The sequence below is a fragment of the Bos mutus genome, chromosome 23 (genome assembly GCF_027580195.1).
Source record: "Bos mutus isolate GX-2022 chromosome 23, NWIPB_WYAK_1.1, whole genome shotgun sequence".
NCBI classification, from domain to species: domain Eukaryota; kingdom Metazoa; phylum Chordata; class Mammalia; order Artiodactyla; family Bovidae; genus Bos; species Bos mutus.
In genome coordinates, this window is record NC_091639.1 from 30624330 (window position 1) to 30643472 (window position 19143).

A 19143-nucleotide genomic window follows, 5' to 3' on the forward strand; every position below is an offset into this window, starting at 1 on the left:
GGAGCATTGCTTTTTGAATGTTCTAGTAGCTGATCTTCAGCCTTCACTTCTAAATTGGGCATTTACTTCCTTTTTCTGTCTCTGTTTCTCTCTTCCTCTCTCACGTTTCTATGCATTTAAATACAGTAATAAAATAATTAAATAGTGCTTAGTTATTGAGGTCACTAAAAGTAGACTTTTGGGAGTCAAGCAGATCTAGATTCAAACCCCAGCTCTAGAGGTTTTTGGTTGGTTTCCTGACTAACCTATGTGAATCTGCTTCCTCTTCTGCAAAATGGAACACTGATAGTAGCTATCTTGTTAAGTGAAAGATCAAGTGAGAAATTGACTGTGAAATGTAGCACTGCCTTATAGACAAAAGGGCTCTTTTGTCCTTTGTTTATGCATCAGTCAGTATGTTGGTTGCATTATGTATATTCATAAATAGTATTATTTAAACTTTGCATCAGGGTCTTTTCCAAGGAGTTGGTGCTTTGCATCAGGTGGTCAAAATATTGGAGTTTCAGCATCAGTCCTTCCAATGAATGGGTATTTTTTGTTCTTGGTCACTTCTTGGTCCCTATTTCTTTTTTCAGCTTATGTCTGTGTGTCTCTTACGGTTCCAGAGACCCCAAATCTAGTCATTTCTTATCTAAGATCAGCCAGTCACTGATCCTACCAATTCAATGCCATTTCTAAATCTCTATCAGCATTTCAACCTCGTCCAACAACATCATACTTCACATACTTAGTAAATCCTGGTGGTTAAGAAAATAGGCTTTAATAATGGAGAGACCTGGGTCAGAGTACCAGCTATGTTGTTTATAATTATTTATGTGACCTTGGACAAGTTCCTCACCTCTTTAAGTCTTTGCTTCCTCATTTGTGAAATGAGACTAATTGCACTGCCTTGGGTTATTATGAAGATAAAGTGAGCTGATAAGAGATTTAGCGTTCTCACACATGGTGGTCTCTTAGTACTGTTACAGAATCCTTTCCTGTGTTTCAGCTAAGAATTAGAATAATTATAAAGTCTCCACACAGTAAGGCCCATTTCACTTAAGTTAGCCTTTGCATGATATGAACAGAAGTCCAAGAGGAGGAGGAGGATGTGAATAAAAGAGGTGCCAGTTGTTTATTCGGGCTTCCCTGGTGGCTCAGGTGGTAAAGAATCTGTCTGCAATGCAAGAGACCCGGATTTGATCCCTGGGTTGGGAAGATCCCCTGGAGAAGGGAATGGAAACCCACTCCAATATTCTTGTCTGGAGAATCCCATGGACAGAGGAGCCTGGCAAACTACAGTCCATTTGGTTGCAAAGAGTCAGACACAACTGAGCAGCTAAGAGAACAACACAGTTGTTTATTAACTGATTCCATCGACCATTATTTAATGAGCACATACACTGTACTGGGAATATTATCAGTTTGTTTGCAAGTTTATAACAAGGGCCCATTATGTTCTATGGGTAGTGCAAAAGAGACAAAAAGGATTCTTGTCTTCAAGGAGCTTTTATTGTTATGAGAAAGACATGATTCAACCCTTGAAGGAATTCCATGGAGGGATAGTGCAAGCGCTAAGACTGCTCATTGCTCACCTACCCTGCATTTTTTCAAAGGATTCTAGAAAGAGCATGGCATCCCCAAAACCCTGGTGGAAGGATGAGTAATGAGTGAACCAACGGGATAAATGACAGTTGTTGACAAGGACTCTTGGCTTCAGGCCAGCCTACTCCCTGGCCTCTCCCTTTGCTGAGCACAGGTAGGCAGACTGCTGTGAGGACAAAGATCACTGGCAATGTGGGGCACACCCAAATGTTAGTTTATAAAGGAACAGAACTAGGAACCCACCCGGTCCTCCTCGCAGCCCAACCTGTGACCTCATGCAAGTGGAAGGACTCACCTCTCTCTGGCTACACTCACGTGGTCCTCCCACAAAGACACAATATGACTGATGCTTTTAGCAGCTGCCATCAAAATCTGCCAGTCCCCTCAGCTTGAAACCGAAGCCCTTGAGATTGTCCAAAAGATCCTCTGTAGAGAATGTAAGGGTGAAAGAAACCAATTCCTATTAAATAGCTACCTTGGGCAGAAAGAGTGGATTCAACTAAATATCATTAGGTACCTAAAGGTTTGAGCTTGAAACTAATGATATACCTGGCATTCAGTAAGATATTGATATCCTTATAAAGATGATCGGTGTTTCATAATAATTTATACACTTTTTATCTTGTAAATATAGCTAGAAGTTTATTAACTGTGTTGATCTTTTATGACATTTTTGGTACCAGGGACCGGCTTCATGGAGGACAATTTTTCCATGGATCAGGGGTGGAGGTGGGGTTCCTGGATTTTCTTGCTTTGTGTTTAGCTGGCTATTCTTTTTCTAATTTTTTAAGATAGAAGTTTAGATTATTGATTTGAAATCTTTATTCTTTTCTAAAAAGAACACTTCTTATATAAATTTCTTCCTAAGTACTGAATTACCTGGATCTCACAAATTTTGATAGATTCTATATTTATTTGTGACCTTTCCCTGGTGGCTCAGTGGTGAAGAACCCACCTCCCAATGCAGGAGACCCAGGTTCGATTCCTGGGTCGGGAAGATCCCCTGGAGGAGGAGATGGCAACCCACTCCATTATTCTTGCCTGGAAAATCCCATGGGCAGAGAAGCCTGGTGGGCTACAGTCCATAGAGTCACAAAGAGTCTGACCTGACTTGAGCAACTGAGCAGCAGCAGTGTCCATTTGTATTTAGTTCCAAATATTTTCTAATTATTTTTGAGGCTTCTTAACCAGTGAATTTCTTAAAGTGTATTGCTTAATTTTCAAAGATTTAAGGGCTTTCCCTATATCTTCAGTATTGGTCTAATTGATTATTTTATGGCCAGAGAATATATGTGGTAAGATTTCAGTCTTTTAAAAAGATTAAGGTTTGTTTTGTAACCCAGAATATGGTCTATTAGGGTGACTGTCCATGTGTACTTGCAAATGGCGTGTGTTCTGTTGTGTGGGAATGTTTATTAGGTCAAATTTTTTGATTGTTATTTTTAGGTCTTCTATACTCTTGCTGACTTTTTGTCTTCTTCTGCTATCAGTTTCTAACAGAGGAGGGTTTTGGTCTCCAAATGCGATCCCATGTTTGTCTTTTTCCTCTTTCAGTTTTATCACTTTTGTTTCATGTATCTTGAAGCTCTGTTATTAGGTACATACACACTTACGGTTGTTATAGATTTTGATGACTTGACTCTTTTATCATTATGTAATATTCCTCTTTATCCATGATGAGTTCCTTTTTCTGGAGTCTATTTTGTTTGGTGTTTTCTTCTGACTAGCTGCATGGTATTTTTTCCCCATCTGCTTACATTTGAAGTGAGATTCTGTGACAGCACATAGTTGGATCTTGGTTGGTTTGTTTTTAATCCAATCCAAAAATCTCCAGCTTTTAAAAGTATTTATTTATTTGGCTGTATTGTCAGGTGTTAGTTGCAGCACGTGGGATCTTTCTTGTGTCGTGTGGGATCTTTCCTTGCAGCGTACAGATTCTCTAGTTGTGGTGTGTGGGCCCCAGGGTCCATGTACTGCCATACACATGCCCAGCTGCCTGCGGCACATGGGATCCTCCCAGACCAGGGATCAAACCCACATCTCCTGCATTGCAAGACAGACTCTTAACCTCTGGACCACCAGGGAAATCCCTGATCTCCAACTTTTAGTTGTGTTTAGACCATTTAAATTGAATTGAAATGGTTACATTTAAGTGTGCTGTTGTATGATTAGTTTTCTGTTTGCTTTCTTTTTCTTTCCTCTTAGATTATTTGAGAATTTCTTGCCATTACACTTTAACTTACTTTTTTTTTTTTAAACCATATCTCTTCGTGTAAGTTTTATAGCTGTTGTTTAGGAGTGGTTACCATATGCATACCTGACTTTTCTTAATCTGCTTAGAGTTCATACTTTGCCACTTCAAATGATGTATAGAAATATTACAGCTATATAAATTCCTTTGCCTTCACGTTTATGTCGTATCATTGAATATGAATATATTGAAAACTCAGTCAGATAAATTTTTTTATTTCAACAATCATACAAAAATATGAGTGTCATACAGATATGCACATCATCCTTTCATTGGGGCCATTCTCATCTTTATTGTGTTATTCCAGTTTTAGTATATGTGCTGCTAAAGTGAACATTGAATATGTTTTTGAAGTGCTTGCCTAATAAGGATTTATCCAAAACTTCAAACAAGTTTGTGAAACTATGATTATTAGAAGTACAGTCTATATGATCAGAGAAGTGCTTTTCTCTGATGAAAGTTCGAATTGCCTAACCAATTATACTTTGATGTAAAAGGGTAGTCATTTTATATATAAAAAAAGAAGTCTTTTTATTGTGAAATGAAGCAGAATGTGGAGTTAAAAACTAGAAATAGGCCAGAAGTATTTTATAACCAGAGCAGAATTTTTTTTTTATTAAATGAAAGTTTATAATATCAAAACTATCAGTTATCTATAGGGATGTCCATGTGGGAGGTATCTAGAAATTAAAAGGGAATTGTTCCATTTTTCAGTAGGTGGTAGATATTTGGAGAAGATGAAATAAAAGCTAACTCTCAGACTTCCTTGGCGGTCCAGTGGAGGAGAATTTGCCTGCCAATGCAGGGGGACACAAGCTCGATCCCTGGCCCAAGAAGGTCTCACCTGTCTCGGGGCAACTAAGCCGGTGGGCCACAGCTTCTGAGCCCGCGTGCTGCAACCACTGAAGCCTAGAGCCTGTGCTCGAGGGCAACAAGGAAGCCACCACAATGAGAAGCCCGTGCAGCGCAAGGAAGAGTAACCCCCGCTCATCACAACTAAAGGAAGCCCGTGTGCAGCAACAAAGACTCAGTGCAGTCAAAAATAAAATAAGTAAATAATGTTTTTTTAAAAAGCTAACTCTGCTAGGTTTGGGATTAGGGGAAAATAGAGGTCATACCACATATTGTTAAGCTCATAGCCAAGAAACTAACCACATGTGTAAAGCATCTTCATTCAGGGGGAAAAAAAAAAAGCCCTCAAAGGCACTTTAGCATAAAATTTCATTTACCTCTGTCAATTACTATTGCAAATATTGTCCACAGGCCAGAATAGGAAAGTGATGAGTCTGTGCGGCATGCAGTGAAGGTAGCTGTCTCCCTCTGTAACCTTGTCTTTCCCAGAGTATGCAGTCACTGGCTTGGAATGTACAGCTGTGAAGGTGAGAGCTAAAGGCGTTGGTGATGTAAGCCTGAAACTGAGGAGGAGAGCAATTAAGCCTCACCTTGATTAAGCTGTAGGGTACCATGAGGGTTGTAAGTTGGGCTTGGTGACTGTTTCCTTCGGTGAGCAGGAGACATTTGCACTTGAAGTTTATGGGGAAACAACCTGTCATAAACAGTGGTCAGGACACCTTGCCATCTTCTCTGTCGATCAGATGCCTGCCATTCAGGAAGTTGCTTCTGCTCTGTGAGATCTCTCTTTCCGGCTACTCCAACGATGATGAATAATCTCTCAGCAAGCTGACTTACACAGCCCGTTCATCTACCCAATTTGTATGGCAGTCTGAGTTTTTCTTTACATGGGCATATTCTCCTGAAATAGATTTTAATCTCCATGAAGTCCAGCACAGTGCCTTTTTTTCCCAAAGTGCCTTACGATGAGAGTAGTTGAGAGCATAGGCTTAGTCTGTCTGGGTTCAAATCCTGATTCCACCATTTCCTAACTGAATGACTAGGGGCAAAATACTTAAATATTAATAAATATGCCTCAGATTCCCCACTTGTAAAATTGGGACAATAACACTATCTATAAAGATGAAATAAGTTAAGACATGTAGAGTGTTTAGCATTTTTTGCCTGGTACCTAATAAGTACTGTTACTTATTTTTATTAAGTGATTATTTTTTTCTTAGAAAGTCATGGAACAAATATGTATTTATAAGTCAGGCAGGACAGAGCATAGACAGGATCAGCTAGAGAAGGCAAAGAACACAAACAGAAGTTGACCAGATTCCAGATACAAAAGACTTAGCACCTGTTTTTAAAAGAAATGGAGGATGGGAATGTAAATTGGTACAGCCACATTGGAAAACCCGCTGGCAGTGCTTACTCGAGAACATTCTAATGCTCTAGCAACAAGCAATCCCATTCCTGAGTATATATCCAACAAAAAGTGTCCACGTATTGTGAAAGGATGTTTCATAGAATGTTCATAGCAGCCCCATGGAAGTCATTAACTGAAAGCTATGCAAATATCCATCAGAGGGAGAATGGATAAATAACTTGTGGCAACAAAAATGGGTGGTTTCCAACTACACACTGTAGGATGGATAAATCTCACCAATGCAGTGGTGAACACAAAGGAAGCCAGACACCAAGGAGTATATACTACGCTTATTGTAAGATTCCAGGCAAAACTAACCTGTGCTGTTATTACAAGTAGGGGTAATAAGTTAACCCCAGGTGGGTGACAGCCATGAGAGGGAGGAGAGCTAGAGAGGAGAGACCGGGATGAGCTTCTGGAAGAGCAGCTAGCATTTTACCTCTTTCTCTGATGTTGGTGTCATGGATGAGTTCAGACTGTGCAAATATATTGAACTGTCCATTTATGATATGCATATTTTTCCATAGGCATATTCAGTTCAGTTCAGTCGCTCAGTCGTGTCGGACTCTGTGACCCCAAGGACTGCAGCACTCCAGGCTTCCCTGTCCATCACCCATTCTTGGAGCTTCCTCAAACTCATGCCCATCGAGTTGGTGATGCCGTCCAACCATCTCATCCTCTGTCATCCCCTTCTCCTCCTGCCTTCAATCTCTCCCAGCATCAGGGTCTTTTCCATTGAGTCAGTTCTTCGCATCAGGTGGCCAAAGTATATGGACTGTATATAGTCCATGGAATTCTCCAGGCCAGAATACTGGAGTGGGTAGCCTTTCCCTTCTTCAGGGATCTTCCCAACCCGGGGATCGAACCCAGGTCTCCTGTATTGCAGGCGGATTCTTTACCAGCTGAGCCACAAGGGAAGCCCGTATGAGTATTCTATGTCATTAAAAAAAGAAGAAGAAAAATAAAATAAAAATAGAAAACAAAGAAGAAAAAAAAAAAGAGGAGAAAGCCAAAGGGAAAAAACAAACAAACAAAAAACCAAAAAAAAAAAAAAAAAATGAAAGAAGGGGAAAGCAAAACAGCCCAGAGGTTAAAGGACACGGATCCTGACCTGGCAGACTCACCTCTCTACCTTACACAGCACCCTGCCCTTCCCTGCCTCCTCCTCTCCCAGCCCTACTCTAACCTATCCCGCACGAGGATGGCAAATGCACAGTTTTCAGGGTCCTTGCGTTCTCTTCCCGGCTCCCCGTAGCTCCTCCCCACTCTGAGCATCCCTAAGGCAGGAAGGGAGTTTCCTAGTGGAAAGGGCTGGTAGGAGAGTTAACTTGGAGGAGCTGATGCTTCGTTAAATGAAAGGTAAGGCTTAAAGCCATCTCTTTTTCTCTCTCATCCTCCCCCGCTTCCTCTCACACTTCCTCCCCCTTTATCTTTCCCAGAACATCCTCCTATCCCAGCGGCGGTGTAGCGGCGCTGGTCCGCGGCGCGCCCCGCGGGGCCTGGGATGCGGGGCGGGGGCCGAGCTCGCCCGGAGCCCCTCCCGCCCGCCGGGTTGACCCCGCCCCGCGGCGCCGGCTATTTTGGGCGCAGGCGGCGGCAGCAGGATCGCCGCCCCGCGCGGATCCTGTGACACCTCCCAGCGCGCGGCACTTGTTGCTCCCGGGACCTGCAGCCCATCCCCGAGCCCACCTTTTCTGCCTCGTCCTCTGCCCTCTCCTGGCTTCTGTCTTTCCGTGCGATCGCCCGGAACTCCGATCCCTCAGGCACCGCTGTCACCGGCTGGGGAAATAGATTAAAGAAACTAGATAAATAAACGCCCTCCGTAGGGGCCCTCCCGGGCAGCAGCAGCAGCAGCGGCAGGAGCGCTGGCCCCGGCGCCGCAGAGGTGGCGCCTCCCCGGCCCGGGACGCTGGCCCCGGGCGCCGACGGCATGACGGACGCGGCGACGGCTAACGGGGACGACCGGGACCCCGAGATCGAGCTCTTCGTGAAGGTAGGTCGGCGTCCTAGCGCCGCCGCACCTGCTGCGCCTCCAGCCGGGATCGCGGCTCACTTGCCACGGCGCCGAGCGCTCTAGGACGCCCGACCATCCCCAGGGAGCGCAGCCTCGCCCTGGCGGTCCCTGGGGTGGCCTTTCTGCAAACCCGAGCCTCGCTTCGGGGCTCCCGGGCGAGATGGAGTCAGGTGCATTCTGGCAGGTGGCTGTCTTCTCCGAGAGTTTGTCAAACCTGCCGCAGGACCGGCGATCACCCTGCTTAGGCGCGATTTTGGTTTGTCCTGAAGGGCATCTTCGGGTGCAGGGTGAGGGCAGGAACCTGGCTGGACACATGAAGCTTTCTTCTAAAAAGGCGGGGGGAAGGAAGAGGGAGAAAAGAAAGCATTACTAATAATATGATTTTTGGCAAAGTAGAAATAACATTTCTTAAAACCTCCGTTCTCTCTTTTACTCTATTAAAAGAAAAGCAAAAGGGAACAAAGATGTGTTCTTGTTCTGTGATCTGCAAAGCGGAAAGCAAACACTCCACTCGCCTACATTATTATTAGTGTCATAATCATGTTTCCGCGGGGTTGTATCAGGAAATGCACAGGGTGACCTGAGGCAGACTTGGAGGAGGGGACACGGGGCGGGGGGAATTCATTAAGTCCCCTCGCTCCCCGCGCCGAAACAGTCTAACGTCAAAAGCTGCTACACTTCCTTTGCAACCTGGAGGAGGAAGGATGAAGGCTGATGCACCGTTTCCCGGTCCTCCAGTGTAATAAGAAAGAAACATTTGATAGGTCCTCCAGAAGCCGAGAAACCTGAGAGCAGGAGAGTTGTCTCCAGGGCGGTGCGGAGTCGCCAGGACTTGGGGGAGGGGCAGCCGCCGGCAGGCTGCCTGAGTGCTGAGAACTTTCACAAAAGGGGGGAAAAAATAAACAAAAAAAACCCCAAACATCTTAGAATGCAGTTTCCCTAGAAATATACAGGTAACTGAGAAGGGAAGAGAACTTGGTGCCTGTTCTGGCTGAATTTAAAAGACGTGTATATTTTCCTTTATACATGGGGAAATGTATGGAAATATACATGCCTTTTAAATTTGTTTTGGTTAGAGGATCCTTATCTACAAACTAAATACACAAATAGATTTTCACAGGAAGTGTAAGATCTATATGACACTGATAGCAGCCTTTTGGTCTTCGGTAATTTTTATTTATTTTATTAAAAAATAATAAACAAGCTGTGACTTATCTTACACTTGAAAAGTACTCTCAGTTGGCCCAGCCTCCCACAAAGTTTTGTTAAAAATTTCGGCTGGGCTTTACATTTAGGGGGTTATTTTGCAAAATTATGCATAGAGATTACATTTGGTTTTTAGTGAGACAACTTTCCTGGACCTATTTCTCTTCCCCCAAATGTGGCTTCCATCACCGTCACCCTCATTTAGTTCTGGGACCCCTCTGGGAAGGATTTTCAGGCTCTCTGGCAGACCCAGGTAATGAAAGAGGTCATGTCCTCCCAGGCTGAGCAGTGTTGGACTCAGAGCTGGCCAGGGCTGCCCTGACCCCGGCATCCAGGCCTGCGGTCTAGGGAGCGAATACGGAGAGCTTTCACAGAGCAAGGAGTCTTGCTGTTCTTCTTGAAGAAAGCTATTCTAGGACTTTCTCAGATTCCCTGGGAGCAGGTAGTTTCACAGTGTCAAGTTCCTGAAAGCTATTTGAAACACAAATTGACTCTTTTAGAACCAAAAGAGCCCTTTGCCCTGCTCCTAAGTGAGAAGCCCATTCTACCCGCACCTTCTGAGTTTCAGGTTGGCAACTTGGAGGTTTTCTCCATTTGTATAAAAAGCTCACTTAGCAGCCCCCAGTGCCCACAAGAATTCTAAAGTACCTGTGTTGTCTTTTTTTTTTAATTTTTTTCTTCCTAAAGGAAAGCAATCCATGAGAGCCAGGCAGGCCTTCTTGGTCAGCACAGAAACCAAGTTGATGGGGAACAAAAAATCAGATAGGAAAGCTCTTTTGATCCCCCCACCCCCTTTTTGAGCTTCTGGTTAGTAGTGATCATTTACAAGGGCAAGTAAAGGCTAAAAATAATTGTGAAATAAAGACACTGCCCAGGCAGCCAGCCATGTCCTGATTTATAGAATCAGGTATTTCCATGGTTTATCATGTCTCATAGCTGTAGGATTCCCATCAGAAGAAAGGCCCTGTGGAAGGTCTCAGGTATCCGAGGTGATTTCTACAGGCCCAGCAAGGTTGGTTTCTAGGAAACCTTCCAGGGAGGCTCTCCTCATCCAGTAAGTATTGTGATGTGGTCATCTTCAACAATCCCTCGAAGAGACCCACCCACCTCCAAACCTGGCCTGTCCCCTGGGAAAAGTGAAAGCCAAAGTTAGTAACTCACTTGTGTCTGACTCTTTATGACCCCATGGACTCTAGCCCACCAGTCTCCTCTGTCCATGTAATTCTCCAGGCAAGAATTCTGGAGTGGGTTGTCATTTCCTTCTGCAGGGAATCTTCCCAACCCAGGGATCAAACCCAGGTCACCCACATTGCGGGCAGACTTTTTACCAACTGAGCCACCAGGAAAGCCTTCTGTGTGTCACTTAAAACCTTCATTATCATGAGAGTTTCAAAGACATACAATAGATTTTATGCCAGATGGATTGGTGATCATTATCTGTTACCACTGCTGCTGCTTATTAATAATACTAAACGGTGGCATTTTAGGACTTAGGAAGCACATTCAAATACCTTATCTCATTGGATCCCCGGCTTCGTTAATCCATGAGCCTTGATTCACAGGTAAAAAGTGATGAAAACAAATGACATGTGGCTCCCAGGGACCTCTTGAGACATGATGCTAGAGAGTACTTTGCCAACTGCAGTTTGCTCTCCCTGTAACAACCTCGGGAACTAAGGATGATGGTTCATCCCATTTTATGGTTGAAAAACTCAGGTGCTCAAAGAGCGTCAGTGAAATATTCAGAAGTAGATAGCAGTAAATAACATTCAAATGCAGCCCTCAACTAGCAGTTTAGACTCTAAATTCTTTACTCTTTCTCAAATACCCATATGTCAGGCCTTGTACCTTCTTTTGCCAAGTCTGCCTTTCAAGTGTTTCTAAGATGACACTTACTGGCAACTTACGAATTCATTCCAATGTGTTAGTCACTCAGTCGTGTCCAACTCTTTGTGACTGTAGCCCACCAGGGATTTTGTAGATCTCCACCCATGGGATTTTCCAGGCAAGAATACTGGAGTGGGTTGCCATTTCCATTTCCAGTCCATTCTAATATGGTCATGGAACGCTATCAAGGCTCCCACCCATCCCTGCTCTGTACTCCAAGTCTTTCCCTTCCAGGGAACATTCTAATGGAGATTTTTTTTTAAAGATTTATTTATTTAATTAAAAAGTTTTTTTTTTTTTTTTTCCCTGGCTTTGGTGTGTCTTTGATGCTGCACGAGGGCTCTCTCTAGCTTCGGGAGTGGGGACCGCTCTTCATTGCCACACGAGGGCTTCTCATTGCAGTGGCTTCTCTTGTTGCAGAGCACAGGCTCCAGTAGCTGCCGCACTGGGCTCAGAAGTTGTGGTTGCCAGGCTCTAGAGCACAGGCTCAGTAGTTGTGGCACATGGATCTGGCTGCTCTGAGGCATGTGAGCATATGTGATCCTCCTGGACCAGGGATTGAACTGGTGTCCCCTGTACTGCAAGGCAGATTCCCAGTCACTGAATCGACCACCGGGGAAGCCATCTCATGGGGATGTTTAAGAGATCATTGACCCAACGTTTTTAATTTCTTCATCTATAATAAGAAAGGTTTGAATTGAGTCTGTCAGCTCTCATTCTCATTTCCCAACAAATATGAATGGGGCAGAGGGGACAGAGAAATGGGTTCAAATCTTGTCTCTGCCTCTTATTGGCCAAGTGACTCTGAACAAGTTCCATAACTTCTATGAATCTCAACATCCCCACTCTTAAAACAAGCGGGTGATTATAAATAAAGTGCCCTTATCTTTTATCATCCAAACTCCTGAGAGAGAAAGGAGGTACTTCCAGTAGTTAGGTTGGGACAGCAGGTGTCACCTGGGGTTGATGAGAACGTGTGGTCACCCTGGTTATGAAAATACTGTCACCACAGACTGGCTGTGAGGATGCCACGGGAACAAATAGAGGAAAACATTGTGTAAGTTGAAAATTGCTGAGAACACATTGACTTCGATAAGGATATGAGTCCCGTGGCAGATAGAACCTTTCTTGATCTGCAGGTCCCTGATTTGCCTTAGGGAACAATGGCCTGGCTGCTTCCTCACTCGCAGGGCTATTTTGAGAATAAATGAGATCATACACAGCTGGGACTTTGATCACAAAGGGAGGACAACAGGTTAGAGTTGATAGAGGCAGTGAGCGTGGTTTGTTGAAAGAAAAAAGAACAAGGAAATAAAAGCAAAACAGAAAGTGATTTGGGAAGACAAACACAGGATGTGCTGTGTAGTTAGATCAAGGCATTCATTCCTCCTTCCGTATCGACACCTCCACCTTCAGTCCCCGCCCTAGACCCCAGAGGTAGAAAGTCACCAAAGCCACCCAACTTGAAACAAATGTCTCTTGAGTTTCAACAGAAACCAGTGGTTCTCAAATTTGGCTACAGCATCAAATAATTTGGGGGAGATTTTTAAAACTTCTGATGTCAGGCTTCTCCCTGGTTAGTTACATCACAATTTCTGTAGGTGGGACCCAGAAGCGGTGTTTTTACCCCCACCCCCAGGCAACTCTGGAGTGGAGCTCTTGGGCAGAGCCACTGAGTCCTGATCAGAGGCAGGTCTCTCGGCAGGCAGCTTTGCCACTACTGAGCTCGGTGGCTTTGCTAGTGTGGATAAATGTCTAGAATATCTAACAGCCTCAGGTCATCCTGATCATTCTCATTAGGAGTGCTGTTGATAGAAAGCTCACAGCCAACAGTGCTGCAGTGAACAGATGCTGACAGACCATAAAGCCCTTATCTGCAGGACTCCAGAACCGTCTGTGTGTGGGGTCGGTCTAGTAAATAATGATCAATTCAGCCCCCGGGGGAAACAGAACGGAGGCCTGCTGATTGTCTGATGGAAATGGCTAGTCATTTCATTTATGGAGTGATCCAGAAGGCTCTGACAGTGGTGCAGAGCACAAGTCAAGTCATGGCGACCCGTGGCGTGGTCATCTGACTTCCAGAACAGACGGGATCAAATTTTGTTGTGTTACCTCTCAGACCCCAGCTGGCCACTGGCTGCTTGGTCACCTGGCCAGTCATGGGTTTATCAGGTTTTGAAGTTCCTTTTATCACATTATGCCACTGTTTTCTCCTGTTTTGCTCTTTGGTCAGTAATGCAACACGCAAATCCATCTGCCCTGCTGTGTCAGCAGTGCATCCTTACCTGGTAACACATCCCTGGGAGTACCGATGTCAAAGGTCAACTCATACAAGTCTCAGGTACCCTGGCAGGTGGTGACAGTGAGGACTGGGGGTCTGAAGATGTTAAAGCCCACGGCCAGTGGTGTCAGTCCCTGCCTCCCTGCTTACCTGAGCTGTGTCTCTGGAGTGTTTGGTAGCTTTCTCCACCCAGGGCAAAGAGCCCATGGGTTCAGATAAGTCAGAAGCTTTTAATTCTTGGTTTCTTTTGAAATTCAGATGCTGAGCCCATGGTAGTGGTGATGGAAGATGCATTAGAAGAATGCAGTTTCTGGTGCCCCGAAGGTCACCTGCTGTGTGAGCTAGGACAGGCTGCCTGACGTCTCTGGGCCACAGTTGTCTTGCCTGTGCAATGCTGATAATGGCAATGTCTGTTTCCTGGGGTTGCTGTGAGCATTGAACGAGATGTGTAGAATCTGGGTAAAGCCTCCTTGGCAGGCCTAGGATAGCCCAAAAAGTGAGAAGCCAAGCCCTCGCACGTTCCTTCCTTAATATGTCCCAGAAGTCGCTGGTGCAGAGACACAGAGTGATGGGAGCTGGAGCACAGTGGTCTCTGGATCTGATCGCCTCTGATGGGGCTGCTGCTCCAAGAGCTGGAGGCCCCCACCAACCACTGTCTGGAGGAATGTAACCCCAGGAGAGGGTAGATCACTGACCAATGGTCAGATTCTTCCAGCTCAAAGGGTGTTGATTCCTCTGGTAGCTGCTCCCACTCTGGTAGCTGCTCTAGGGGCTGGACTAGGATGCATCAAATCACTGGGAGTGCTACGCTGGCCCCTCCCTTTTCAGCTCCATGGGGGTATTACTTCCAGGGTTTCATCCCCTTCTTGTCCCTGGGTTCCAGGTGGAGCCTCCCGGGCTCATCCGCAGGTGCTACAATTTTGACTCTTCAGTAGGAAAGAAGCTTCTGGAGTTTCAGGTCCTTTAGTTCCAAGAGGACCCCTGAAATCTCTATGCAGTGTTCCCATTTGTTTGCAACCTTCAAGCTCTGCCTAGCCATGGCTACTGTCCTAGGAAACACATACACACGTATGCATGTTACCTATCTAGACTATTGGGAAAATGTAATAGACTCTTAATATCTGGTACCTTTAAAAACTATTACCCAGGAGCCATCCCCAAGTGTCTTTTTTATGAAGATGCAAAGTGGTTAATCATGGGTTTCCTGAAGGTGAGTCTCCACCCAGGGCATCTTAGATCTGACCCTGCTGGCATTCTGAGGGGTCAGCTCCAACTACCGGGGAAGTGTCTGCCAGCTCCCTGAGTGACAACCTACTTTGGAAATTCATATATTTATTCAAGGAATGTCTTAGATCTGAGACGTGAAATACTTAAGGGTAAATAAGATAGATAATCTGCTGTCAGAACTAAAATGAGCTCTTTCTGGTAAAAAGCAATGGAGTTATTAACCTCTGGAAAGAGGTCCCCTCTGGCTCTGTTAGCACAGAGAGGTTCTTTGAGTTATATTTCTTGCACTGCTCGTGGTGAACAATGGCTAGGCCACTGGCACTCAGCCTTTGGGGCACAAAACAAGTCACTGCAAAGCTTCTTCATACAGGTTTGCCCATCCCTGTCCCTAGGGATTCAGATTCAAGAGGTTGGGGTGAATCCCAGACATCTCCCACCGGCGATCCTCGGATTCATCAAAGATTGAGAACAGCTGGCCCAGCTTGTGGGTAAATAGGGTTGAACCTACCGAGGGGAGGATCCAAAGGGCAAGAGAAAGTTGACTCCCTACTGGAAGTATGCGTTTCTTGGGATGGAGGCAGTTGAGGCAAATATGTTTCTTCACATGAGTCATCCAGGATTGACCCTAAATAAACCAGAAAAGGAGGAAAGGAATGCTTTTGACCTCTCTTTTAAACTTGCTTCTCTTCCTCTGTAATTTTTTTTTTTTTTATGATATAGGAGTGACAAGTCATTTAAAAAGCTGGGTGTGAAGGAAATATTAGTAAGATAAAGAATGTGGGGAGTTAAGAGATTGAAAACAATCCATCAATCAATTAACCAATTAACAAACATGTTTGTGGAGCCAGGCTACTCTGTGCCAGGCTCTGTGACAGCTGAAAGCTGGGAGGGGAGATCAGAGATGACGGCATCTTAGCAGCCCGTGAACTAGAAGCTGAGGAGTAAAAATGTCAACATCATGCCACATGCTTGGTAGGCAATGAAATGAGGAATGCATGTGGCTCAAATGAGGTCTCCAGGTCTAGTCTTGGGGAGATAGGACCTGAGTTGAACTTTCCAAAAAATATACATACATATATACATTTATTTATTTATTTGACTGCGTGGGGTCTCAGAGAAGGCAATGACACCCCATTCCAGTACTCTTGCCTGGAAAATCCCATGGACGGAGGAGCCTGGTAGGCTGCAGTCCTTGGGGTCGCTAGGAGTCGGACACGACTGAGTGACTTCACTTTCACTTTTAGGCACTGGAGAAGGAAATGGCAACCCACTCCAGTGTTCTTGCCTGGAGAATCCCAGGGACTGGGGAGCCTGGTAGGCTGCCATCTCTGGGGTTGCACAGAGTCAGACATGACTGAGGCGACTTAGCAGCAGCAGCAGCAGCGTGGGGTCTTAGTTATGGCATGCAGGATCTTCAGTGCAGCACACAGACTCTCTAGTTGTGGCTCAAGGGCTTAGTTGTTCCGCAGCATGTGGGATCTTATTTCCCCGACCAGGGATCAACCCCCCATCCCCTGCATTGCAAGGTGCATTCTTAGCCCCTGAACCACCAGGGAAGTCCCTGAGTTGTGCTCTAAAGAGTGATGAGAAGTCACTGAGTGCCTGGAAGTGGGGTATTCAAGGTTGGCCAAAAAGAGTGGCATATGGAAGGACACAGTTGGAAATAAGAGAAAGAAACACAATGGTGAGAAAGGGCTTTGAATGGCAGCTAAGTGATTTTTGACCCCTTGTGAGTAATGCGGAGTAACCAGAGGGTTCTACCCAGAATAGGAGCTTGATTTGGTCCCTGCTTTGTTAGAATGGTTCCTATACTGTTTTGCACAATGTGGTGGGAAGACTAATGAGTTCAAAGTTCAAATATCTGGATTCTAGGTCTGGCTGCACTATGCTGGTTGTGTGACTTTCTTTAAGGCCAAACTTTCTCTTCTGTAAGATGGGCTCAACGATCACAAAATCACAGAATTTTTGATTGGGAAAAACCTCTGTGGAGTCATCTGGTCTGACGCCCTCTTATCAGATAAACTCAGAGTCTAATATTTTGGGTTATGTGTGCTTTATGGGCTTAAGGAAAAGACGTGAGAAGACACATGAGCTGCTGCTCTTTTTGCCTTTGCTCTTATGACTGTGTTCAAGGTGGTTATGAATAAGGAGAGCCTTGAGAGGCCGGGAGGAGGCTTCTCCAGTGTTGCTTGTGGGGAGGCCATCATGAACCCAAGCCAGAGCTAAAAGGAGGACCATACTGGGGAAGTGTGATGTGGCTACAGAATGAGTGCAGGCCCTGGAAGAAGCTTGTGCAAACACAGGAGGGAGGCCCAAGCTTTAGATTCATGGTCGGTTCTCCTCTGGAGAGGCTGGTTTCCATGTCCAGAATGATGGATGCTAGTGGTGGGCTTGACCATTATTATCTAAGTTGTTGTAAGTGGATTGAGTGCAGATGAATGAATTGAGCTTCACGGTTCCTTTGAACTCAGAAACCCGATGGATCTAGGGTAGAAACAGAGCCATGAGGAATGGAGCGGAGAGCAATCTTGGTAATGAGAGCAATCTTCAGGTTTTAGAACTGTTCTGTTTGAGATGACAGCAGGCCAGAGTGGAGGGCACGTGGCCATTGGAGTGCTGGACAATGAGAGCTAAGAATGAGATAAGGTCGGACTTGAACTTGTGCTTCCTTCCTACTGTTGAAAGAATGGGTTCCCTGAAGGTGGGAGCTTGGGGAAGTGGGTAAAGGCTGTGCTTTAGCAAATGCCCATGTGAGAGGGAAAAACGAGGCACAGGAGGGTTTAGCAAAGATGATGACGAAGCAGAGAGGAAATGAACGTGACATCTCAGAGAGAGGAAACCACATCAGTGATGGCTGTAGAGGCAAGAAGGGGTTACGAAGTGTCTAGAAGAGTTCAGTGTTCTGCTGGGCTGTGGCAAAGCCTGTGAAGAGATGCGGGGAGGGTAGACAGTTTGAGTCGGATCATGGGGCAAACTGAGTGATTTGGGTTTTTATCTAAAATGCAAAAGATTGCATGTGTTAACCTCCTGTTTGTGGGACAACTGTATTTTAAAAGAGGAAGTACTTAATTTTCTGTAGGTGGCATGGCTGGCCCCAGAGAGGTATTCTGATATGGGAGTTCATCTCCCTGTGCTTGGGTGTGTAACAGTTTGGTACTGGTTACCCTATACCCCATACCAACCTCCATGGAGCTCAAGGTGATGTGTTCCACTTCTATTTATCATTATTCTGCAGTAAGCGGGTAAGAATCAAGTATAAGACTAGAGATAACCCAGAAAATGTAGGAGGGAGTGTGTGTAGTGAATGGACTCCAACTGGGAACCCATTAGCTAGAACACAGAGGAAGTGAAAACCATGTCCCAGTTACTATTGCTTAAAAACTCAGTTTGGGAGGTTGGCATGGCAACTGATAAAGACTTCTTGACTCAACCAAAGCTCCCCTCCCCTCCCTGCCCACCTCTGCTTCCGAAAGCTGACAGGGAGCAGAGGGCCAGGAAACACCGCAGGTGGGTGGTTGGGGGGAGGGACAACCTCACCTGCCTTTTATTCATTTTCACTTTTGAGTTCTTGTCATTTTATAGTCATATCATAAAATCTAGCATCCACTGTGTCTTTGTTTTTTTGCCTTGGAAACCAAAGGAGCCATATGTCTGTGGTCCTTTATCACGAATGCCTCAGATTTTTCCTGTGGAGATAAAGGGTTCTGGGCAGGGCTGCACCACAGGACTTTGGGGAGAGAGAGATGCCACGTGGGGAAGGTCATGTGACCTCTTCTCCCAGGAGTACTGTAGGAGCACAGCAGAGATACGGTCTGTCTGATGGGATTTCTGTAAGGATCAAATGAAATCAGAACATGAGCTCCTTTCATAAATTAGAACTTTCATTGTTTAAGACATTGTGTTATTGGTCAGTATGCACCCATCACCTTGTTCACAGAATAGCTCAGTGCAGAGTTTGGTGAATGACCTCCCCTCCTCTGGCTCCTTCTTCTCTGTGATCCTGCCCTCCCCTAAGGCTGCCAACTCCTCTGCTGGACTCTGCACTGGATCAACATAGAGGAAACGATGGAGCATCACAGGGAAGAATGGAGGATCACACACAGAGTTTGCATGGTCCCTGCCTAGAAGTGGCAGAATCACTTCCACCCACTTTCCATGGGCTGGAGCGTGAATGTTATCCACTGTGTTTTCAGGAAAAGGTGAAGTAGGTTTGACAAACAACAAGCCCATCTCTACCATAGAAATGATTTATTTCCTTGTTTCCTACTGCTGCATCATCTCATCAGCCCCTAAGGTGGCATCCTGTCAGCAGCCTCGCTCTCCTCCTGCCCACCACGGTTGATTGTTGTTGTTGCTTTTTAGTCTCAAAGTCATGTTTGACTCTTTTGCAACCCCATGGACTGAAGCCTGCCAGACTCCTCTGTCCATGG

General features: G+C 45.3%; 1 protein-coding gene and 1 non-coding gene across 3 annotated transcripts in view; one reads left to right on the forward strand and one right to left on the reverse strand.

Annotated features, from left to right (window-relative positions):
• The window catches only part of CLIC5 (chloride intracellular channel 5), a 172695-nt gene that overhangs the window by 47166 nt on the left and 106386 nt on the right, over positions 1-19143 (forward strand). The window contains exon 1 of one of the 2 annotated variants that reach the window (XM_070360716.1): positions 7741-8091. The exons of the other annotated variant lie outside the window; for it this stretch is intronic. Coding sequence (XP_070216817.1) covers positions 8029-8091 — 63 coding nt within the window. The 5' untranslated portion in view covers positions 7741-8028. Of the gene's footprint in view, positions 1-7740; positions 8092-19143 lie in introns of those variants that run through there. 2 annotated transcript variants of the gene reach the window in all.
• LOC138985163 (U6 spliceosomal RNA) lies at positions 4066-4170 on the reverse strand. Its single transcript, XR_011462417.1, has one exon. It is a non-coding gene; the product is annotated as a U6 spliceosomal RNA (small nuclear RNA).